Raw genomic sequence first — 24345 nt, forward strand, 5'->3', positions numbered from 1 at the left:
TCCTTCCTGATAAACTCTGCAGTCATAAAATAAAGCCACACCTCTCCCATCTGCCACCTTAGGCTTGTTTCCACACCAGCGACTCTTGGATGGAGTCATTAGACACTTGCTGTTGTTTCGGGCTTGGGTGTGCTTTTTGGGTTTTTGTTGCTGTTTTGCTGAGTGTGGTTGGTTTTTGTGATTTTTAAGAAGGAAGAGAACAGAGCATAGTGATGCGATGCCAGCAGGAAACCTGCAGGCCGTCTCTGAGAGTAGGTATCTCCATCCCTGGAGCAGCCATGACAGACGTGCCGCAGCGGGGACTTCACGGAATAGAAATATGCTGCCTCACAGAGCTGGAGACTGGCTCTTGGGGAGGGTCCTTCCTTGTCAGTAGCCCAGAAGCTCCTTGGCGTTCCTTCGTGTCTGTCTGCCCCGAGTGTCTCTGTGTCTGTCCTGCTCGTTTTACCAGACACCTCTCAGGAGGGATTAGGTTTAAGATCCACCCTGCTCTGGTGTGTCCTCATTAACACAGCAAGAGAAAACCACTGTTTCTAACAAGGTCGTATTTACAGGCAGAGAAGTTAGGACTTCCACATAACTTTTTGGGGACACAATTCAGTCCATGACAGTAGGCATCAGAGTGAGGCTGGGGGCTGGTTTGTTTTTGTCTTGTTATCAAATATAGCAGAAAACATTGAAGGAGGTACAGGTGCTGTGCACATGTGTTTGTATACTAACTACCAAAAGAGGCCCTCACTTTCTCTGCACTGTCTCAGCCATGGTAGCACAGGAGAGCTTTACCGTGACTGTGTTGAATATTCTTTTCCTCCACGTTAGCACAGGAGAGCCTTACCATGACTGTGTTGAATATTCTTGTCTTCTGTACCTTGTCCACAAATGTTTGAAGTAGCAAGTATGGGTCCCCCCTTACTTCCATGCTGTTGCTCACCCCAGCCTGGCTGCAGTAAGTTCCTCTGCCTCCACTGTGGGCCAAGGGGAAGCAGGGCTTTTATTTTGCTTTTATTCCTCGTGTATTTTGGGACTTTACAAATCTTAGATTTCTGGCAGGGAATGAATCAGAGTCAGCCAGGTCTGTGTGATGGTGTGGATGACCAGGGAGCTGCGTCTCTGATCACACTGACCCCTGGTTCTGCCTCTGGGCAGAGTGGACTTAGCGGCTGCTTCTCTGCGTGCGAAGCCTGCACCTCCCTTGGACATCAGTGTTGCACGCCCTTGGCTTTGAACAGCCCTGGTGGTGCGATGGCTAAGTTCTCAGCTGCTAACCAAAAAGTTGACGATTTGAGCCCCACAGCGGCTCTACAGGAGAAAAACCTGGTGATCTGCTTTAGTTAAGATTACAGCCTAGAAATCCTGTGGGGCAGTTCTGCTGTTACATGGGGGTGCTGTGAGTCAGAATCGACTCGACAACACCTAACAACAACACAACTACAGCCCTAACCCCCATGCTCACACGCGGGTGTCCACACACAAGCCACAGAACAAGGAGGGCCTTGGCTCAGTGAATAGAGAAAAGGCCAGGTTGGTTGTCAATCCTCATATTTCATGAGGAGAGAACTGGGGTCTCTGTTAGGCCTGTCTCATTAGGGAAGAGCGCTAACGTATGGCACGTGAGTTTGAACCCCAGCAGGCCTGCAGTTCAGCACCTTCACAACATGTCCATCCACCTGACGTCCAGTTGGCCCTCCCTCCCCAGGGCTAGGTAACGCCTTGAAGGTCCCCGCTCTCAGAAGGCTCCCCAGTGTCCCAGGGCCACATCCAGCATGGCCCACAGCCTTCCACGAAGCAGCACCTCCTTGTCACTCACTTTATTTTTGGTGAGCTTGTTTATCTTCACACCAAATGCCCCCAACTTCTGTAGCATTGGAGAAAGAATAAAGGCGAAAGTCTCTATACACGCCCCTCTTTTTCTGGTGCTGTACTTTATACTCCTGAAGTAGCAGATTCCGTGCCTGCCTTGCTGGCTCACCAGGTCTGCAGCGCTTGGCCATCATGTCCTCACTGCAGAGCACGCCCACAGACCTGCATGGCCCCGCGGAGCCACTTGTCCCCTCTGACAGCAGCACCCCAGGGGACGTGTGTGAGGTCTGGGTGCTGTGTGAGCTTGGGACGTGCATGAGGTCAGGATGTGTGTGAGCTCTGGGGGACGTGTGTGAGTTCGGGGGATGCTGTGCAAGGTCAGAGGATGCTGTGTGAGGTCGGGGCATGTGTGAGCCTCTTCCCAACATTGTGGCCTCACCCACAGGTGAGGCAGCCCTTGGCCCACCAAGATATCTCAGAACCCACAATCCTGTGGGCCAGCAGGGACAGGTGCCGGGTGCTCCCAAGAGAGCGAGGACACAGCAGCCTGAGCTGGCGGGGGAGGTGCTTTGAGCACAGGGCAGGGCCTCCTGGGGGCCAGGATGGCCGCAGTTTGCAGCATGACCAGGCCCGGGAGCCCTATTCTGTATCTGTTGGGGGCCTCGTGCCTGGCCAGCCAGACCCCAGCGCGTCCACATTTGGGGCGAGGAGCCTTTGTCTAGGGAAGTCACTGTTTTTGATGCTGGACTTAACTGGGTGCTTTTGTCATTGAAGATTCCAGAAGAGCATGACCTAGAGAGTCAGACCCGCAAGGAGCGTGAGTGGCGGTTCCTGCGCAACAGCCGCGTACGGAGGCAGGCGCAGCAGGTCATCCAGAGGGGTAAGCTCCCGGCCACTTGCTGGCCATGCAAATGTCGTCCACTCGGACCCTGTCCACTCAGACGTCGTCCACTCAGACGCCGTCCACTCAGACGCCGTCCACTCAGACCCTGTCCACTCAGACATTGTCCACTCAGACCCTGTCCACTCATTGTCCACTCAGATGCTGCCCATGCAGCCTATCCACTCGGACCCTGTCTACTCAGACACGATCCATGCAGCCTGTCCACTCAGACCCTATCCACTCAGACATCGTCCACTCAGACATTGTCCACCCAGACACCATCCACTCAGATGCCATCCATGCAGCCTGTCCGCTTAGATGCTGTCCACTCAGGCACCATCCATTCAGGTGTCCCACACAGCCTGTCCACTCAGACGCCATCCACTCAGACCCCGTCCACACAGCCTGTCCACTTAGATGCCATCTACTCAGATACCACCCACGTAGCCTGTCCATTCAGACCTCGTCCACGCGGCCTGTCCACTCAGATCCTGTCCACTCAGACCTCGTCCACACAGCCTGTCCACTCAGACCTGTCCACTCAGGCCCCGTCCACTCAGCCCGTCCATGTGGCTGCTTGTGCCAGTGCCGCCCACAGCCCCGTTCAGACTCGGGGTCCTAGGAGGGCCCTCATGAGCCAGGCTGCACACACGGCTCCCACACGGGGCCTCACTGAGCCCACCCCATGGCTACGGGGTGGAAGCCCTTCTCTCCTTCACAAACAGGGAAATGAGGCCAGTGGGGAGGAGAGAGTTCCTCCGGGTCTGCAGACCGGGGTGGGAAGCTGAGAGGGCAGTGGGCCCAGGGGCTGAGAGCCAGGGGTCCTCCCTCCTGCCCCCCAGGCCCCTCAGCCTCAGGGAAGCCCTGGTCTAGCGGGAGGAGCCGGGGGGCACCAGTACTCTGTGGACTCAGCCTAGAGGAGGGCCCAAGGCCTCTGGGGTCACCTCACAGGTGAGCGCCTGTTTAGCAGGGGCTCTGCATTTCTACCGCCCCAGAGGCCTGCGGGGCCCATCTCCCAGCCTGGCAGGGGGGTCCCTCGGTGGCCCTATAACATCAGTGCCACCTGCCCTGCATACCTGCAGTGAGAGCAGAGGCAGGACACGGGACGGCCTAGGCTCCGCCACCCCAACACAGTGTCCACCCCACCCCCGGCACAGGGTGCTCGTTGTGCTTCTGCCACGTCCTCACCTGGCCTCCCAGCAGCCGTGTCCTGGCAGAGTGGCATCCTGTCTCCCTCACAGCCTCACTCAGGTCCAGAGTGTGATGAGCAGCTGAGGACAGAAGCGTGTTTTGCAGGGAGGACAGGCAACGAGGTTCCCTGCCGATGGGCCTGCTGCAGGCAGGATGGCCTTAGGCAGATCTTAGCTGCCATCATCCTGTGGGTATGGGGTGGCATGGGGTAAGGGCACAGCTCAGGGCTTCTGCTGCGAGTTCAGGACAGAGATGAGAACACGGGCCCCTCACCCCCGGGGCACCAGATGGGGGCACTCTCCCCATTCTTTCTGTGTAAGAACATGGACTCGCAGTAAAACCACCTCCTGGGAACTGGCCCAGCCACCCGGTTCCAGACAGACAGAGAAGTGGTGCGGGCTTGGATCTCCAAGTGGCTAAAGCATCCTGAGTCACTGAGCCAGTTTTGGTTGATTGGCCTGAAGCTGCCCAAGCCCCCAGCACAAAATCCATCATCAGCCTCTGAGCCTGTTCTACTGACGTACAATTCCAGCCTTCTTTCCCTGTGACGTAGAGTTCTGACCAATGACGTGAGTTACTTTTACATTGAGCAGGTGGACACGGGGGACTGGCCGTCACCCCCACGGCCTCGCCAGCGTCCACCCGGTCCCTCCCCGACAGACCATCTGGGAACCCCCATCAGCTCCCCCTCTGCTGGCGCCATCGGCCCCCCCACTCTGGGGCCCACTGAGCCCCCATGTGATCTTTGCTGCCGGACACAAGCCATTTCAGGAGCACTGTCGCGGCAGCCTGCCTTCGTTCACAGTGCCCCCTCTGAAACACCCGGGGCCACGGCCGTCAGCACGGTCACTGTTCAGCTGTAAACTGGTCTTCGTTGTCTATAACTCGCCGCACCTCCATGAGGGAGTGGCAGGGTGGACTTGAGCACCCTGCTCTTGTGGAATTCCACAGCTGCTTCCCTGGGGTCCCCATGTGTGGGGCTGGGTGAGCCCCGCACCGCCATGCTTCCTCGTGCACAGGACCGATGGCCCACGTGGGAGAACACTCTGAGTCACGATGAAGAGGCAGTTTCCTCAGAGGTTTGAGATTGTGCAGGCCCCCAAGGCCCCACGGGCTGGCAAGCTGGGAGGAATCGGGTTACCTGCCCCTGAGACAGACCTGGAGGCGGAGGCTGACACCTGATGTGAAGGCCAGAGCTGAGCGGACAGTGAAGGAAGAGCAGCTCATTCATGAGACAGAGCGAGTTCTGGACAGAACAGGCGTCTTTGTGTAACCACGTTCTGCTCTCTTTTCCTGTCTTCGTGCAAAACAGCGGTAGATCTGTGTGTCCAAACCTGCTCAGAGGAAGCTAGGGAGCAGCGACTAACATTGGGAGTGAGCCTACAGACGCAGAATTAATCAGACGAGTTTAGCCCTGAGAGCAGCTGAACATGCATGGAACCACGTTGGGGTTTGGATTCAGGGATTTTCGTTTTTATTTGAGAATCAGCCATTTGCTGGGCAAGCTATACCGGGGAAAGGAGGGAAAAAATGACCCCCGTCCGTGGAGCCATCCGCATTGGTGCCAGAGGTGGGACAGAGAATACTGAAGCCAGATTTTTTGATTCTCTGACCCCCTCAGCTTCTCCTGGGCTGTACCTGCCCAGATAAGAAGTTTACGAGCTAGTTTAAGACTGTGGGGTCCCCATGATCTCTCAGTTACGGAAATCATGCCCACTCTGGGCTCCCCAAAAAAACTATGACTAAGAATGAAGATGGCTCTTAGCCCTTCTCCTTGTTCCCAAGGGGTTTTTAGCTTGTCGCCCTGGTTTTCCCCGTTTGCTGCTCTTGACAGACAGCGGGCTGGAGGACTGAGACATCACCATGCTCCAGGGGCAAGAAGGACCCCACATCTTGCAGCCACCTGAACCTGCAGCAGGTGACTCACAGAACATGTGGTCTTTATTGTGGTGGAGCCTAGTTCGGAGGTACTGTAGCCAAGTCACCAAGTTGCCGAGGTACTGTAGCCAAGTCACCAAGTTGCTTGTATCTGTGGCCTTCTGCCCAGAGCAAGTGGGCTTCCTGATGGAGCACTGAGCCCACCACCGTGTCACATAAAAGGCGCCGGAAGACTGAATCTACTCCCTGTCTCATGGAATGTGCCAAAATGCTGAGCCCACTGCCCTGCTGCACGCAAGGTGCAAGGTACTAGAGCACCAAGCCCACCACCCTGTTTCATGGAAGGTGTTAGAAGGCCGAGCCCACTGTCTCACCTCATGGAAGATGCTAGAACACTGAGACCACCTCTCCACCTCACAGAAGGTGCTTCTGGCCTGAGGAGGTGCGCAAGGACCCCGAGGGAAGCTGGTCTCTGTACCACCCCTGCCCAAGCACTGTGCCCAGCAAAGGGGCAGTTTGTGAACCCCAGGAGCCCTGCGGGTTACCCAGCATCCCCCCAGTCACCTGAGGCCAAGAGTGCCAGAAGGTTTGGTGTCCCCTCTTACCTCCACTGCAACAGAAGATCAGACTTTAACTCATGCTTCCCCAGCCAGCCTAAATAAACTTTGTCTTATTAACCAAAGTGTCACTAAGTCCACCCCAAATCTGTGCATTACAGCCTGTCTAGTGTTCTTCGTAACACCAACTCTTCCAGAGTCGTGGAGGATTTATGTCCTGGTTATGGTGTTCAGGGACCTGGTTAATAAATCCACGTTCACCCCTCTATTTAACTTAGGATTTGACATTCTCCGATCATAGGACACCCTCATTATCATCTTTGTAGACCGAAGGGACCCACCAGTGCTCAGGCTGTTTGTGGGACCGGGGGTGAGGGCTACCCCACTGTGTAACCCTGGGTCATAATTACAACAGAGCCTCGCTGAGCCTTTGTTCTGAAAGCTCTAGCAATTGTGTATGTAATTCTAACCAGATAGATTTGTGCTAACCATAGATTCACAGCCATGGAAACACTATGGGCAGTCATACTCTGTCCTGTACGGTTGTCGTGAGTCAGAACTGACTTGATAGCAATGGGCTGGGTTTTATGTATTGGTAACATGTGGGTTGTAATGCACAGATTATAATGTATAGGTCATAATGTATGAGTTATAATGTGCAGGTTATAATGCAGGTAACAATGTACAGGTTATAATGTGTAGGTTACAATGTATAGGTCACAGCGTGTAGGTCACAATGTATAGGTTACAAAGTGTAGATTACAATGTATAGGCTATAATGTGTCGGTTACTATGTGTAGGTTACAATGTGTAGGCTATACTGGACCTGTTGACTGCATACTTGCTGAGTCCAGCTTCGTCCGGGCAGCTGGGGAGGGGATCCAAGCAAAGGCACAGAACCCGTAGTTGGGAGCCACAGCCTTCAGAGGGTGACCGGCCCCCCTCTTGCCCCCTCTGTTCCCATGGAGCCTCCCCAGCCCTCAGACATGATTGTGTCGTGAATACCGACTGTAAGCTGTGCCTGGCTGCTGGGTGCATTCTTTCTTGTGTGTCTCTCTCGGCAGGCATCACCCGACTGGACGACCAGATATTCCTCAATAGGAACCCAGGAGTCCCCTCAGTGGTCAAGTTCCACCCATTCACACCGTGTGTCGCCGTGGCTGACAAAGACAGTATCTGGTACACCTGTGCTAATCGGGGCTTCATTTTCTCGTTAGTGGCTAACTCCCGAGAGTCCATTCCTCCCATGCCTTTATCTGGCGAGGGCCCTGCAGCCCCTTGCGTTGTTTCACATAGAGGGTCTTGGGAACGTGCTGAGAAACGTCCCTGACCATGCTCTCCTGGCATTGCTGGGTCCCAGTGGCCTCTGCTCTTACCACGTTCCTAAGGGGCATCAGAGTCAGGACGGGGGCTCAGGGCAGAGATGGGAGCGTCACGTTCCAGAGATGAGAGTCGTCCTGCGTAGACACAAAGGCACAGTGCTTACCGCAGTCTCCGCGAGACAGAACATATTTAGAGGGACCCGCACCAGGGCCTCCCTTACCCTCTTCTCTGCAGACGCAGGTGTGTGGTGGAGGACTACTGATGATAAGACACTGAGGCCCCGAGGGGAAAACCAAGTTTAATGAATAACAGATGTCGCCCGTGTGATTGAGAAAGGACACGGGGAGGCTCTCACGGCTGGGGTAGTCCTCACCTCCATTTCTCGTTCCCTTAAGTTTCTGGGACTGGGAGAAAGGGGAGAAGCTGGATTACTTCCACAATGGGAATCCTCGGTACACCAGGGTCACCGCCATGGAGTACCTGAATGGCCAGGACTGCTCACTCCTGCTGACGGCCACCGGTAAGTAGGTTTACACGGCCAGGAGGCCTCCCTGAAGGGCCCACAGGGAGGAGAGGAGGGGACCCCTCGTCCCTGCTGGTGCTGCCCCCAGACACACAGGTGGAAGACCACGGGCAAGGAAGGACACAGGTGTGAGGATCACTGACTGCCACGTGGAGAGCACGTGAGGCCTGGCAGAGGTGCACAGTCTCCCTTCTCTCCTTCCCCAGACGACGGCGCCATCAGGGTCTGGAAGAACTTTGCTGACTTGGAGAAGAACCCCGAAATGGTGACTGCGTGGCAGGGGCTCTCAGACATGCTGCCGACAACGCGAGGTGGGTCAGCCTGCCCACCAGGCCGCCAGAGCCAGGTCCACATCCCTCTTGGGGAGGCCCCTGCAGGGTCTCACGTGCCCCTCACGTCCCTCTGAAGCCAGGCAACCACACAGACCTGGGGTACTCACCCCACTCTCCCTGCAGTCAGCAACCTGGGTCACGGTGCAGCTGTGGGAGGCCACCAGCTCCCACCCACATCCTCAGATGGAAGTTGTGTCTTGCTTGGAACAGCATTGCAGCTGGCAGGCCCAAAGGACCTGCACTAATGCTCTCTGTGCCCCAAAGAGGCATTGCAGGCAAAGCTGACTCCTGTTTGGTGTGATCGCATGCAGAGAGGGCCTGCTGGTTTGTCTTCCTTTGCTTTGGGCAGGGGGCCGAGTGGACCTGTCGCTGGCCTTACAGCAGGGTCAAGGCCAGGTGGCGGCCACTCCCCTGCCCCACCACAATGCTCTGGGCACAGCTTTGCACCTGCTCGCGCTCTCGGCGGCTGCTCTCCTTGCTTGCTCTCAGGTTTGGGGGGCATCACTATGCTGAGCCACAGCCCACTGGTGCTCAGCAACCTCCACCTCGGACTCCAGGCCCAGACACCCATGGCTTCCCAGGGAGACACCCTACCACCAGGAATGGCTTTTGGGGGTGTTGTCTCCTCACATGGTCATAAAGCCCTCAGGATTTCATGAGACGGAAGTTAAAACACCCACCCCGCCACCACCACCATTTTGGGGTGAGAAGCCGGCACGTCTGCCCAGCTTTCATGCTGCGTCCCTGTATATGTGCAGGCCACCCTCTGTCCAGCGGCAGCGGCTCTCAGGGCCTGTGGGTCCCCAAGGCAGCACAGAGCCTTCTGCGCAAAGAGAAAGGAGAGGCCCCAACGTCAGTCAGGCTCTGGAAGACTCTGTCCTCCACATGGCCCTGTACCTTCCCAACCCTGCCCCCGCTGTTTCCTTCAGCTGCAAATCCAGGCAAAAGTCTAGGCCTCCTGTGAAGGATGGTGTGTGCAGGGAGGTGGGGAGGGGACGTTTTCTCAACAAAGCTCGGAGAACACGGCATGAAGTGGGCTGAAAGTTTTTAGAAAGTGCGATCTCAGAGGGTGACAGTGGCTCGTCCCTGTGGAGCTTCCCATCCCGACTTCTCGCTGGCTGCCCGCCGAGCGGCTGTCTGGGCTCCTTGTCTGAGAAGATGCCCTGATCCCATCACTTTTGGGGGAGAGAGGACACCATCTCGGGCAGGACACCCTCCCTGCTCCCAGAAGTCTGTGACACCTGTGGAGTTACTCCATCTTCCAAAGTGCATGCACACACGCATGTACATACAGAGCCTGGAGACACACACACATCTGGGGACACACACTCTGGGACACACACATACATGTACACACAGCCTGGGGACACATGCATTCACACACACATACACACTTATCTGGGGACACAGAGCCTGGGGACACACACTCACATACACATGCACACTCATCTGAGGACACACACGTGTACACAGATCTTGAGGGCACACACACACACGCACACATCTGGAGACACATGCATGTACACAGAGCCTGGGGACACATGCATGCACACACTCATCTGGGGACACACACATACATCTACACAGAGCCTGGGAGCACACACACATGCACACACATCTGGAGACACATGTACACAGAGCCTGGGGGAACACATATACTCACATACACACATGCACACACTCATCTTGGGATACACACATGTACACAGATCCTGGGGGCACACACATACACACGCTCAGACATGCACACATACATATACACGTGTACACACAGAGCCTGGGGACACACACGTGTGCACAGATGTGCAGATGTACGTGTACTCACAGAGCCTGAACACGCACACACATGCGCTTGCTCGTCTGAAATAGTCCCGCTCACAGGCTCCTACACACCCCACCAGTGGCTGGAGAGTGGGTTGGTCCTGGCCCCAGACCTCGGAGCTCTGTGCCAGGCTCTAAGTGGAGCCTCATGCAGTTCCTGGACAGCCACACAAACCCTGAGGCTCCTTGTTGAGGCTCTGCCTCAAGCAAAGACCCACAGGCCTCTTTTGCAAGGGCCCAGCCCTGCAGCCTCTTCAATGGGAAGGCCCCTCTCGGCTGTGCTCACCTGGCCGGCCGTGGACTCCAGGAGCTGCCCCCACTCAGGCCCACCCCAGGTCCCAGGATCCCACGACTCAGAGGGTCCCCGTTGTTCCCCACCATGGCCCAGGACAAACTGCACGTTTCTACCATTAACCCCCCAGCTGACTGTGCCTCTCCCCCATGAGCCCACCTACACCAGCCTGGCAGGCGGCACTGACGGCAGCTGGGCACATGTGTCCCCCGAGTTGTGGCCTCTGCCGAGCTCCCGCTCATAGATGCTGAGGTCGCGTTAGTCTTCGTCACACGTGTGCCGGGCCGCAGCCCACCCATGGGGGTGGCCAGTTCTCCAGGCTCGCCCTCTGTCTGCTCCTTTCTGCCTCCCCCCACTCTGCGGTCATTCTAACTGGTTTGGTGTGCCCGTGTGACTTTGGCTAACTCTGCTCCAGCTGACCATCTGGCTTGTGCGCCCATCCCCCGCCCGTGTCTCCTCGCAGGTCTGGCTCGAAAGGTTTCCATCTGTCTTGACAGCAGTAAGCAGGGAGGTGAGTGGTTCTTCCCCTTCCTGTGGCCAGGGGTCAGGGGCCAGGGCTGTCACCTGTGCTGTCCTCAGGAGCTGTCCCCTCTGCTGTCCTCGGGGGCTGTCCCCTCTGCTGTCCTCGGGGTCTCTTCTTGGGGCCAGGGGCTAGGGCTGTCCCCTGTGCTATCCTTGGGGGCTCTTCCTGTGGCTAGGGGCCGGGGGTCAGGGCTGTCCCCTGTGCTGTCCTCAGGGGCTCTTCTTGTGGCCAGGGGCCAGGGGCCCGGGCTGTCCCCTGTGCTGCCCTCGGGGGCTCTTCATGTGGCCAGGGGCTGGGGGCCAGGGCTCTCCCCTGTGCTGTCCTCAGGGGCTGTCCCCTCTGCTTGGGGGCATTTGTTCTCGGTGTGCAGGTGTGGGGGGCCAGGGCTGGGCCTCTCCTGGGTGCCCACCTCCATCTCTATGGCCCTCCTCCAGGCTGTCCCCCCACCCCACACTGAAACAACATCAGGCTTTGAGCACACAGACTTCATGGGGTGAGGTAGTAGCTTGTGAGGCTCTAAGAAGACATCTTAAAGAAAGATCTATCTAGAAAGACTCCCTGCCGTCAGATCTGAACCTGAGGTCTCTCAGGCTCTCTGGGCTCCGAGTTTTCACCGGCAGATGAGCCAGCTCAGCTCCAGGCCCCCTTCTTTCCACCTTGCCTGGCTCCTGGGTGTCTGCTGCATCTGGGAATCTAGTCTTCTCGTCTGCCCCACTCACTTCCCTGCCAGTCCAAGTGTGGAGACGTCTGATTTAGTCCTGGAACAAGGCCATCAGTTCATCCCTAGCAGGTCCACATCCGATAGGATGGCCCACACTGCAGACAAGCTCCCGGGAAGCTCAGCCTGTCGTGATTACAACAGAGAAGCTGTGTTTTCCTACCTAGACTTCCCAAACAGAACCCATCGTTTTCAGAATATGAGGCAAAGTCACCCAAAGCCTCTGTTTCCCCTGAAAAATCCACGTGTAAATGTGATCGTTACCAAGACACCCGTCTCACTCCTGCCGCTGGGTGTTGTTAGGTACTGTCCAGTCAGTTCTGATTCATAGCGACCCTGTGTACAACAGAACCAAACACTGCCCTGTCCTGCACCATCCTCACAATCTTTGCTATATTTGAGCCCATTCCTGCAGCCATTGTGTCAATTCATCTCATCGTGGGTCTTCCTCTTTTTCAATGACATTCTACTTTACCAAGCATGATGTCCTTCTCCAGGGACTGATTCCTCCTGATAACATGTCCAAAGTATGTGAGATATAGGCTTGCCACCCTCGCTTCTGTGGAGCATTCTGGCTGTACTTCCTCCAAGACAGATTTGTTCGTTCTTCTGGCAGTCCATGGTACATTCAGTATTCTTTGCTAATAATTGAAAGGCATGGGTTCTTCTTCGGTCTTTCTTATTCACTGTCCAGCTTTCACTTGCATATGAGGCAATTGAAAATATCATTGCTTGGGTCAGGCGCACCTTAGTCCCTAAAGTGACGTCTTTGCTTTTTAACACTTTAAAGAGGTCTTTTGCAGCAGATCTGCCCAATACAATATGTCATTTGATTTCTTGACTGCTGCTTCCATGGGCATTTATTGTGGATCCAAGTGAAATGAAAATCCTTGACAACTTCAGTCTTTCCTCCATTTATCATGATGTCGCTCATTGGTCCTGTTGTGAGGATTTGTGTTTTCTTCATGCTGAGGTGTAACCCGTACTGAAGGCTGTAGTCTTTGATCTTCACCAGTAAGCACTTGAAGTCCTCTTCTCTCAGGTACTCAAGGTTAAAACTGGGCCAACAGACTTAGTGTGTAAGGCCACACTAAGCAGTCTTGCTGCGTAGGAGCATCATGAGGTGATAACGGCCTCGCTAACCAGCCAGCAAGTAGACTCCCGAACCTTCATTTGCAGAACCCTGAGTTCCAAGGCTCCGTCAGCCTTCTAGTAGGGTTTTCTTGTCCTAGTTCGTCTTTCAGTCGCTCTTTGCTGGGGGTACAAATGGCTTCAGGCAAGAAGGCAGGCAGCCTCAAGTGAGCAGGTTACTACGTAGTCAGAATTACATGGAAGTGTCCCATGAAGTTGGAAACGAAGCTCCATTGACCTTGGCAACTCACATTACAACCTTTTATAAAGAGTTCTTACGTTACAAAGTTCCAATGAAGGAAAAGTAGTTAGAAAAGGGAAAACTCAGGTTTGACTTGATCTTCATCTCTATAAAAAAAAAAAAGTACAGAGACTATTAACATTAACCCTCTAATCTCCAGACAGGAAGAGCCAAACAAAAGTGGAAACAGCTTCCATGTCAACGAGAGAAGCCTGTGGTTGTTATAAGAAGGGCTTGTCTCTGGAGGAGCCTGGGCAGGAGCTTCTCAGAGAGACAGCAGGAAAAGCTGAGGCCCTTCCCTTTGTAGGCGTCGACTAGGCACTTGGAAGCTGGGCGTTAGTGTCAAGGGACAGTCTGCCCTTCTTTCATCCCGCCCCCACTGTGAGGACCCCAGCCCTAGCCCAGGAGCAAACACCCCCACCCGCAGCCCTGTGAGTGAGGAGCAGTACCCCCGGCATCCAAGTGTGAGCTCAACACCTCCTGGTCAGCTATGAACTCACATGAACCAGGTGTAGGCTGAGCCCAGGCGAGGTCTTTGCCCAGCCTAAGGCAGCCAACACTGGTTATGGCACAGCCTGGGGATTCGGGGTCCGGGCATGGCTCAGCGGATGGTTCTCGCTCAGGGTCCCTCCTGGGCTGTGGTCAAGCTGTCGGCAGAGCAGCAGTCACTGGAGCCTGGGGTCCCCTCCAAGCTCCCTCCATGGTATGGTGGCCACCAGCCTTGTTGTCACCACCTGGCCTCCCAGGGCTGCCTGTGGGTCCTCACACCCAGCGGCCGGCTTCCCAAGCTCTCGATTCGAGACAGCACCTGGTCATCTTTATGTTAAGGAAGAAGTGGCTGTTTAGCCAGAACACATACAGGACGAGTGGACCTGTGTCCAGGGTGAAGCTGGGTGGAGACAGGAGTCTCCCACACCGTGTGCTGGGGACACCGAGGGCAGTGAGCTTGACCGTCAGGCCCGGATGAGTGCTGGGCCCGCCTAGCTGGGACCCAGTCCCACACATAGCCAGTCCCCCGCCCATCAGCTGTCATTGGGGCTGAGGACAGACAGCAAACTCATTCACCTTTAGGGATACAGGGACCTGCACAGACAAGGCAGGGCAGGGTGCCCCTCTGACCGGGGAATGGGATGGGAACGCCCACAGGAGAGGCCAGGGAGCAGAGCAGATAAGAGGGGTTCTCACCACTGTGTTCACCCTCCCCCTGGGGCTGGGGGACTGAGGGCCCTGGGGAGGTTTGAGAGGGGCTGAAGTGGCGGGAGGGCCCGTGGCCCCGCGAGGCCGCGATGTTTTCCGTTGAGTTCTCCCAGGGTCACAGCCGCCCGCTGCGTCCCTCCCGTCTGGGGCGGGGCCCCTTGCTTTATCGTCTTCTACAACCTTGCCGTGAGCCGCGGAGCCTCCTTCCGCTGTGTGTAGAATACAGAAGACGGACAGAAGGACGGACAGCTGGGGGCTGTGCAGCCGGCCACGGCCACCTCCGCACTCCTGTCCGCACCGCAGGGTTAGGCAGACCCCCCCAAAGCCTCGGAGAGCCAGAGGGGTGCGGCAGGAGCCAAGGGGGACTTTTGGGGGGGGAAGGGAAGTGTAAAGCAGGCCACCGCCTTCACCCCACAGTTTGTGGGTTCGTCTGTTACACTGGCTTCCTGAGAAGGGGGCTCATTGCCTTAGGAAACCCTGGGGCGTGATTCCGCCCCTGCAGTTAGGCATTTTCCTGAGGCCCCGCTCCCGAGGAGGCAGGTGTTGGCCTGTTCGTCAGGAGGGATGCTACTGGAAAGGTCCCCTGTGAGTCATGATCACACATGCACCCCACGCTCTGTGGGATGACAGTCGCTGTCCTGGATTGAATTGTGTCCCCCAAAAATATGTGCCAACTTGGTTAGGCCATGATTCCCAGTATTGTGTGATTGTCCACCATTTTGTCATCTGATGCAATTTCCCTTTGTGTTGTGAATCCTATCACTGTGATGTAGTGAGATGGATTAGTGGCAGTTCTACTGATGAGATCTACAAGATTAGATAGTGTCTTAAGGCAATCTCTTTTGAGATATAAAAGAGAGAAGCGAGCAGAGAGACGGGGGACCTCATACCACCCAGAAAGCAGTGCCGGGAGCAGACTAGGTCCTTTGGACCTGAGGTTTCTGCACAGGGAAGCTCCTAGACCAAGGGAAGATTGATGACACGAATTTTCCTCCAGACTTGACAGAGAGACAAAGCCTTCCCCTGAAGCTGACACCCTGAATTTGTACTTGTAGCCTACTAGACTGCAAGAGAATAAACTTCTCTTTGTTAAAGCCATCCACTTTTGGTATTTCTGTTATAGCAGCACTAGATGACCAAGACGATCGTGGAGTCCCCTGTCTATTCCAAGAGAGCCAGGCCCTTGAGCTCCGGTGCGGCCTAGAGGGACCAAGAGGGACCTTCATTTTCTTGCCTTTGATGCCATTCTAGAGTCACCAGGCCTCAAAGGTCAAATGTGTATTACCACCTGTGTGAAATAACAGAACAGGCAAATGTGTAGGTTTATTAGCAGTAACGGAGGAGGGGAAGGGGGAGCATCGTCTGGGAAGCAGCGAGTTCCTGTTTGTGGTGTCGGGAAATTTGGCAATGTAGTTAATCACTAAATAGTACACCTGAAAAATGTTGACTTGGCAAATGCTGCACAGTGGTTAAGAGCTACTGCTGCTAAACAAAAGATCAGCAGTTCATACGCACCAGGCACTCGTTCAAAACCCTGTGGGGCAATTCTACTCTGTCCTATAGGGTCACTATGAGTCGGAATTGACTGAGTTCGGTTTTGTTTTTATTACGAGTGTTATAGATGTAGATATAGATATTACAACAATTTTAAAAATGAAAAGGTGAATGCCTGAAGTCTAGAGCCCCCAGGCCCACAGTGTGCCCACAGTCCTGAAGGTGGCCTCAGGTATAGCTGAGATCTTGGAATTGTCAGCCCAGTCAGCTGTCAGGATGTGCACGGGGATCCCGGCCCATGCTTACATTGGAGGTGGGACCTGCCTGGTGGGTGCAAACACCCAGTGTGGAGCCACTGCCCGAGGCCCCGGGTGATGCCAGTGTCTGTCTATCTGTAGGAGCCGGGATGGTGGTGGACTGGGAGCAGGAGACCGGGCTCCTCATGAGCTCAGGGGACGTGCGAATCATCCGGATCTGGGATACGGACCGTGAGATGAAGGTGCAGGTAAGGGCGCCTGGAGCAGGCAGGGATGTGGGTGGGAAGGGGCTCCAATACCTGCCCACCTCTCTGCTCTCTGGCCTCCTGGAGCTCAGCTCCACCTCAGCACCTGATCTGGGCAGAGCCCACCATCCACTCCACAAAGCAGACTCCTTCCCTAGCCATGAAGGACCGAGAAGGATGGTTGGTTCTGTGAGGTGGAGATCAGACATGTCTCCTCTCTCCAGCCTTTTGACCAATTCTGACACCAGCCGTCCCTCCCACTTTCTACGTCTGTGCTGGGTTCAATAATTTGTTGCGATGGTCACACAGCACTCATAGATAATACTCATAGTTAAGGGGTTTATTAGGAAAGTAACAAGTTAAAATTCAGGATCAGCAATGACTCAGGATACAGTTCTTCGGTCAGGAAAGCTTCTTCTCAGTCGTGTCCGTAGGCAGCTATCTCTCTCTGGCTCTCGGCCCCTCAGCCTGGCCTCTGCCCTGCTCGGACAAGTGTTACAAGTCTGTTTAGCTCTGTCAGTAAGTCCCCAGGGGCACCCCACTCCACCAGTAAGCCTCGACCCTAAGGCACTCAGCTCTCTCGCTCTGTGGGCCGGGAAGTCCACCACGCCCTCTCCTGCTGATCTCCTGGTCCTGGTGCCGCCATTTCTCTGCCGCTGCCTCTCACCATCTCGTGCCATCTCTTATGTTACAGCTCTCTCTGTTTGTCTCCTGGGTCTAAGAGGTTCTTCACGGGGGGATCCCGAGTCCAAAGGACATCCTCCAATCCCGTCTCTTCTGCTTGGGGGTAGTTAGGTATCCCCCTGCTCTGGGATTGGCTCTCTTTAAGCATGTGGGGATGGCAAATTGACCTTATTTGCATGGTCCCACCCCCATAGAGTTCCGTGCACCTTATTTGCATTAGCAGCAAGCTGTCCAATCCCTTTGGTGAGCCACAAGCACCTCATTTGCTGCACCTTGACTCCAAGGGGACACCAGGTCATGGCAGCAGAGGCCAGGCTGCAGCCACGGAGGGGCCCTGCCATCCAGGGCCCACACAGGGGTTGTACAAAAAGCCCTCTCCTGCCTCGCCTCTTCCCACCCCACCGAGAGAGACCACTCTGCTTCCTCGTGAGCTGTCCACCAGGCAGATGAGGGGAACGGCATGGCCCAGCTGAATCGGAGGGCAGAGGGTGAACGGGGACATGGGCCTGGAGAGCTCCCAGGCCAACAACAGTGCACTTCCGTTCACCGCCCCAGATGAAAACTGTTATTCCTTCTCACTGTTATTTCCTCGGGACAGCAGGTAGCACTTTACTACTGTGTGTGTGGTGTATATGTGGGGGGGCGTGTGTGTGGTATGTATGTGGGGGGGCATGTGTGTGTGGTGAATATGTGGGGGGGCATGTGTGTGTGGTATATATGTGGGGGGCATGTGTGTGTATATGTGGGGGGCATGTGTGTGTGGTGTATGTGGGGGCGTGTATGTGTGTGGTGTATATGTGGGGGCATGTGTATGTGGGGGACATGTGTGTGGTGTATGTGGGGGGGGCATGTGTGTGTGGTGTATATGTGGGGGGCATGTGTGTGGTGTATGTGGGGGGCGTGTGTGTGTGGTTTATGTGTGGGGGACGTGTATGTGTGTAATGTATATGTGGGGGAGTGTGTGTGGTGTATATGGGGGGGTGTATGTGTGTGGTTTATATGGGGGGCGTGTGTATGTGTCTGGTTTATATGTGAGATATGTGTATGTGTGTGGTGTATATGTGGGGGACATGTATGTGTGTGATGTAAATGTGAGGGTCATGTGTATGTATAGGGTGTGTGTGTGACAGATGTGTATATGTATGTGTGTGGTGTGTCTGAATTGGTGTGGTTTATGTGCACGCATGTGTGTGTACATATATACAGAATGTATGTATATGTGGGGTATATGTGTGTAGTGTGTATATATATGGATGTGTGTATGGTGTATGTATTTGTGTGGTATATGTATGTCTGTATATGTGTGGTGTGTGTATGTGTGTACATGTGTGGTGTGTGTGTGGTATGTATATCTGTGTGGTGTGTGTATATGTGTGTGCCCTGTGTGTATGTGTGGTGTGTACGTGTATGATGTGTGTGTATGTGTGTGGTGTATTTGTGTGGTGTGTGTCTATGATGTGTGTGTATGGTGTGTGTGGTGTGTGTGTATATAGTGTGTGTGTTTATATGTGCTATGTGTTTGTATGTGTAGCATTTGTAGTGTGTATATGGGGTATGTGTGTGTGGGCATGTGCAGAACCAGCTCCCTGGGTTTTCCCAGCCTTGCGTGACCACTGAAATCACTGCAGTTAGCCCCTCTGTCCCGTTCTCATGCCCCACAAGGGCCCTGCCCAACTTGACTCCCACTTTCTCTTGGGAAAACTCTTTTACCATCTGGAAAGGGTGGCATGAGAGGGTCCCCCTTCTCTGTACAAGACACAGGCCCAGGCACAGATGGAGGCCCCTCACCACCTGCCCCAGGGCTTCAAACCAGTTCATCCAGGTTCTGAGAATTTACATTTCTAAGAATTCCCAGGCAATGCTAATGCTGCTGGTTAGGGACCAATTCTGAGAAGCACTGTTGTTGTCGTCAGGTGCCTTCAAGTTGGTTCTCATAGCGACCCTACATACCACAGAACGAAACACTGCCCAGTCCTGCGCCATCCTCACAATTGTTGTTTTGCTTCAGCCCATTGTTGCAGCCACTGTGTCAGTCCATCTCGTCGAGGGTCTTCTTTTCCACTGACCCTGTACTTTACCAAGCATGATGTCCTTCTCCAGGGACTGATCCCTCCTGACAACATGTAATGGATGTGTGCAGCTGTTTCTTCTCATTTTGAGTCACACCACATCAGCAAATGAAGGTCCCGAAAGCTTGACTCCATCCACGTCATTAAGGTCGATTCTACTTTGAGGAGGCAGCTCTTCCCCAGTCATCTTTTAAGTGCCTTCCACCCTGGGGGGCTCATCTCCCAGCACTATATCAGACAATGTTCCGCTGCTATTCATAAGGTTTTCACTGGCTAATGCTTTTCAGAAGTAGACTGCCGGGTCCTTCTCCCTAGTCTGTCTTAGTCTGGAAACTCAGCTGGAACCTGTCCTCCATGCGTGACCCTGCTGCTACCTGAATACCAGTGGCATAGCTTCCAGCATCATGGCAACACGCAAGCCCCCACAGTATGACAAACTGACAGACACGTGGGGCTGAGAACCACTAGCAGAGCCAAACCCAAAAAAACTCAAACCCGTTGCCGTTGAGTGGATTCCCACTCATAGCGACAGTATAGGACAGAGTAGAACTGCCCCATAGTGTTTACAAGGAGCAGCTAGTGGATTTTGTCTTAGTCACCTAGTGCTGCTATAACAGAAATACCACAAGTGGATGGCTTTAACAAAGAAAAATTTATTTCTTCACAGTAAAATAGGCTAAAAGTCCAAATTCAGGATGTCAGTTCCAGGGGAAGCCTTCCTCTCTCTGTCAGCCTTCTTGTCAATCTTCCCCTGGACTAGGAGCATCTCTGTGCAGGGACCCCAAGTCCAAAGGACACGCTCTGCTCTGAGCACTGCCTTCTTGGTGATATGAGGCCCCCCACTCTCTGCTTGCTTCCCTTTCTTTTTATTTCTTGTAAGATAAAAGGTGGTGCAGGCCACAACCCAGGGAAACCCCTTTACACTGGATCAGGGATGTGACCTTAGTAAGGGTGTTACAACCCCACCCTAGTCCTCTTTAACATAAAATTACAATCACAAGATGGAGGACAACCACACAATACTGAGAATCATGACCCAGCCAAATTGATACACACATTCTGGGGGGACATAATTCAGTCTGTGACAGATTTGAACTGCTGACCTTTTGGTTAGTAGCTGAGCTCTTAACCACTGTGTCACCAGGGTTCCACTATAGAACAGTGGTTCTCAATGTTTATTACACACGAGAATCACCTGGGGATCTTGTTAACTTATAGATTCTGATTCTGTGTATCTGGGGTCTGAACTGGAATCAGTTCAAGCCCTGGCTGCAACCTCAGTCAGTGGGTGCCCCCCCTTCTCTTTCTAGCCCTGCCTGGCCTTGGGGGCCTCTGGAGGCCACGCCAGGAGTCTGAGGAGACAGCCCTCGTTGGGTGTCTGCATAGGCACTTAGGATAGGCCTTCACAGCCCCCTTGGTCTCTCACTGATGCGGCTCCGTTATCCACTGTGTGGCATTCGTCCTCACATTGCCTGGCCAAGCCTCTGTGACAGGGAGCATCTTGTCCTTTGGGGCCTGTCCTTCAAGCTTGCTCTTTCTGCTAGTGTCCAATACCTGCCCGTCCTTCACTGCCATTTATGGCCACCCAGGGAGGCGGGGGGTGGGTTATGAGCCAGAGCAACCTCTGAGCCTTTCTCACCTCGAGTTAGAGGTTTTAGAGGGACTGACGAGGATCCTCCTCCCGATGTGTACCTCATCTTTTTTTTAGAAAGAAGGGTGAAGTTGTGGGGAGGCTTAATTGGCACTGAAGCCCCACCCTACAGGGGTGTTTGCAGCCAGGAACCAGGGCAGGTGACAGGCTCTACCGCCTGGCGGGAGCATGGTGCCCCCAGCCCGCCGTTCACATGGAATGGCCATAACTCAACTCTCCCGGCCCCCCAGACCACCCCTGTGACTGCCGGCTCCGTGGGGCCTGTGGTGGCTCCCCTGGGCGTGTGCAGGGAGCAGGCACCAAGGAAGGGTCAGTAGACCCATACAGGACCTGGCCCTCCCTGCCTCCCTGCAGGACATCCCCACGGGTGCCGACAGCTGTGTGACCAGCCTGTCCTGCGACTCCCACCGCTCCCTCATTGTGGCCGGCCTCGGCGATGGCTCCATCCGCGTCTACGACAGAAGGATGGCACTTAGCGAGTGGTAAGCTCCCCAGACCCTCCAAGACATGCAGTCAGCATCCACTCGGGTCCTGACTTGGCGAAGCATGGCACTTCCCCAAGGCGTTCAAGCAGAGGGGCTTCCACCTACTGGCCAGGTGGCCACAGCCCCACAGCCCAGGCCCTGGAGAGCACAGGTCCTCCAAGCCAGGCGTGGGGGCGGGGTGCAGTGTCAGAAGCCATGGAGGGGTCTTGACCAGGTATGTGGTTCACCTGGAGCCCAGCAGGGTACCACCTCCCACCGCTCAGGGTTGGGTGTTCGGAGACTTGAGGGTGGGCATAGGCTGAGCTGGGCCTGTGACTGTAGCTGAGTCTGCCGCTCGGCCCTGAGGCAGCGGGAACCATGGCCCCACTGACAGTGCGACATGTGCTTGGCGGGGCAGGTGGTACAGCTAAGAGGCTTCACCACCAGCCAGGGACCATCAGGTCAGGGGCCAGGGTCAGGAATGGTCAGATCAGGGCCTGGGGTCAACAACAGTCAGGTTGGGGCCCAGGGTCAGGGATGGTCAGGGACAGTCCAGTTGGGGCCCAAGGTCAGGGATAGCCAGGGACAGTTAGGTCGGGGTCCAGGGTCAGGGATGGTTAGGTCAGGGCCCAGGGTCAGGGGCGGTCAGAGACAGTCAGGTCAAGGCCTGGGGTCAGACATGGGAACTGGGCTTCTGGACAGACAAGCCTGTTAACCTAGTGTTCTGGTAAGCGGGCCCGTGCGGAGGGCTGGAGCACAGCACGTGTATACACGTCAGCTGAGGGGAGCCCAGGGCCCCAAGACCCTCATGGGCAGACAGACAGGCTGAGCTGGGCTCAAGAGACCACAGGCTGGGGCGACAGCGAGGACACGGGCTGTCCAGAGGGAGGGAACGCCACAGGCTCGGGTATAGACCTGAAGAGGGGCAGTCTGTGGAGAACAGGGGAGGCCGGCCTGGCCATCCTGAGCACACAGCCCCGCCTACCAACCCCAGCCCAGCTACTCCGTGAGCCAATGTTGCTTCAAGCACAGGCCTGGTTCCTGTTTAAACCAAAGCCAAATGCCATGGCTCCCTCCAGCTCACACAACCTGGGTCTAGACCACAGCAGCTGAAACAACAATCCACCTAACTCAGGGCTTTGGTGGGAGAGGTTGCACCGCCCCTACCCACCCTGTACCCCCCCACCCACTCAGCCCTGACCAGGCCTGCACCCCTTACCCATCTGGCCCTGTGCCCCCCCACCTGTCCCTGCATCCCCCAGCCACCCAGTCCCATGCCCCTCAGCCCCACGCCCCCCACCTAACCAGGCCTCCCCCGCAGCCGTGTCATGACGTACCGCGAGCACACAGCCTGGGTGGTGAAGGCGCACCTGCAGAAGCACCCCGAGGGCCACATCATGAGCGTCAGGTGAGGAGCCTACAGGACACAGTTTGCTGGGAAACACAGCCACTCAAAGCCTGGCCTGCTGTTTACATGGCTGGGACTCAAGCACCGGATCCAGCCTTTCAGGGCAGTAATGAGCATCCATCTGGGGTGGCCACAGAGGTCAGGGTGCAGGGCAGGGGCTGGGCCCGTGGGTACACAGGGAGATTTCCTGGTGTCCTTCCCGGTCTCACACAGCCCAAGAGGAGGAGGGTGCAGTGGGCAGACCAGCCACAGGCTGCAGGACCCCACACCATCCCCAGCTGTCCACCCACAAACCGCCTTGGTGGCTCTGCCAGCGCTGCTGAAAGCAGCAGGTATTTGGTTGCCCATTAAAGGGATAAGGCGCAATTACCTGTCACAAGGCCACGTTCCTTCAAAGAAACGCTCTGTCCCATTTGTCATCTGAAAACAGTGCAGCTCTCGGGGCGGCCTCGCCGGGGCAGGGCAGGGCCCACGGCTCATCCCTGTGTCCCGCATGGGGCCCAGTCTCTGCTGTGGTCAGAGCAGGCAGCCCCTGCCCTCCTCTGCATCTGTGCAGCTGAGTCTTTCCAGACCCAGGGCTCCGGCTGGGCGGGAAACTCATAGTGCCAGGGCTCTGGGCTGGGGGGCCGCTCCCAGACATCAGGGCCTGTGGCATCCTGGGCTAAGCCCGTGGCATCACTGTTCCGTCTCAGCAGTGTCAAGGCCTGTGGAGTCGTGGGCTGAGCCTTTGGCATCACTTCCCCCTGGCAGTGTCAGGGCCTGTGGAGTCGTGGGCTGAGCCCGTGGCCTCACTTCCCCCTGGCAGTGTCAAGGCCAGTGGAGCTGTGGGCTAATCCCGCGGCATCACTTCCCCCTCGGCAGTGTCAGGACCTGTGGAGTTGTGGGCTGAGCCCACGGCATCCCTGTTCCCCCTCGGCAGTGTCAGGGCCCGTGGAGTCATGGGCTGAGCCTGTGGCATCACTTCCCCATGGCAGTTTCAGGGCCAGTGAAGCTGTGGGCTGAGCCTGCAGCATCACTGTTCACCCTCAGCAGTGTCAGGGCCTGTGGAGTTGTGGGCTGAGCCCAGGGCATCACTGTTCCCCCTGGCAGTGTCAACGGGGATGTCCGATTTTTTGACCCCCGCATGCCGGAGTCGGTGAACGTGCTGCAGATCGTGAAGGGGCTGACGGCCCTGGACATCCACCCGCAGGCCAACCTCATCGCCTGGTAGGTGCCGCCCCCATGCCAGGACAGGCTGGAGAGATGTGATTGCCTGTCATCCGTGTCCACCCGCCCTTGGCTTTCCTGATGGCCCCGGCCTGGCCCCCAGGCGGGTGCAGTCGGCCCACCTGGGGATGAAGCCCGGTGCCTGAGACTGACCAGGGACAAGTCTGCTCCCAGCCTTCCCAACGGTGCAGACCTCGTCCCCGGGGGCTGTGGAGCCTCTCTCACTCGGATGCCCTGACATCTCTGTACCCCCCCTCCCCACCCCAGCGGCTCAATGAATCAGTTCACCGCCATCTACAACGGCAACGGGGAACTGATCAACAACATCAAGTACTACGACGGCTTCATGGGCCAGAGAGTGGGGGCCATCAGCTGCCTGGCCTTCCACCCGCACTGGGTCTGTACCTGTGCTGAAGGGGGGGGAGGGGAGCACAGCACCCCTCACCCAGGTCCTGTT

The 24345-nt window shown here is 55.7% G+C and overlaps 1 protein-coding gene across 5 annotated transcripts in view; it reads left to right on the top strand.

Moving 5' to 3' along the window:
* The window catches only part of RPTOR (regulatory associated protein of MTOR complex 1), a 445897-nt gene that overhangs the window by 419121 nt on the left and 2431 nt on the right, over positions 1 to 24345 (top strand). For 3 of the 5 annotated variants that reach the window (XM_049860923.1, XM_049860920.1, XM_049860924.1), the window contains 10 exons: positions 2575 to 2680; positions 7374 to 7488; positions 8028 to 8152; positions 8362 to 8466; positions 11064 to 11111; positions 16303 to 16409; positions 21165 to 21292; positions 22596 to 22682; positions 23772 to 23888; positions 24156 to 24285. In XM_049860923.1, coding sequence (XP_049716880.1) covers positions 2575 to 2680; positions 7374 to 7488; positions 8028 to 8152; positions 8362 to 8466; positions 11064 to 11111; positions 16303 to 16409; positions 21165 to 21292; positions 22596 to 22682; positions 23772 to 23888; positions 24156 to 24285 — 1068 coding nt within the window. The remainder of the gene's footprint in view (positions 1 to 2574; positions 2681 to 7373; positions 7489 to 8027; positions 8153 to 8361; positions 8467 to 11063; positions 11112 to 16302; positions 16410 to 21164; positions 21293 to 22595; positions 22683 to 23771; positions 23889 to 24155; positions 24286 to 24345) is intronic. The other 2 variants (XM_049860922.1, XM_049860925.1) reach the window with 1 other exon arrangement.

The sequence above is a fragment of the Elephas maximus genome, chromosome 19 (assembly GCF_024166365.1).
Source record: "Elephas maximus indicus isolate mEleMax1 chromosome 19, mEleMax1 primary haplotype, whole genome shotgun sequence".
NCBI lineage: Eukaryota > Metazoa > Chordata > Mammalia > Proboscidea > Elephantidae > Elephas > Elephas maximus.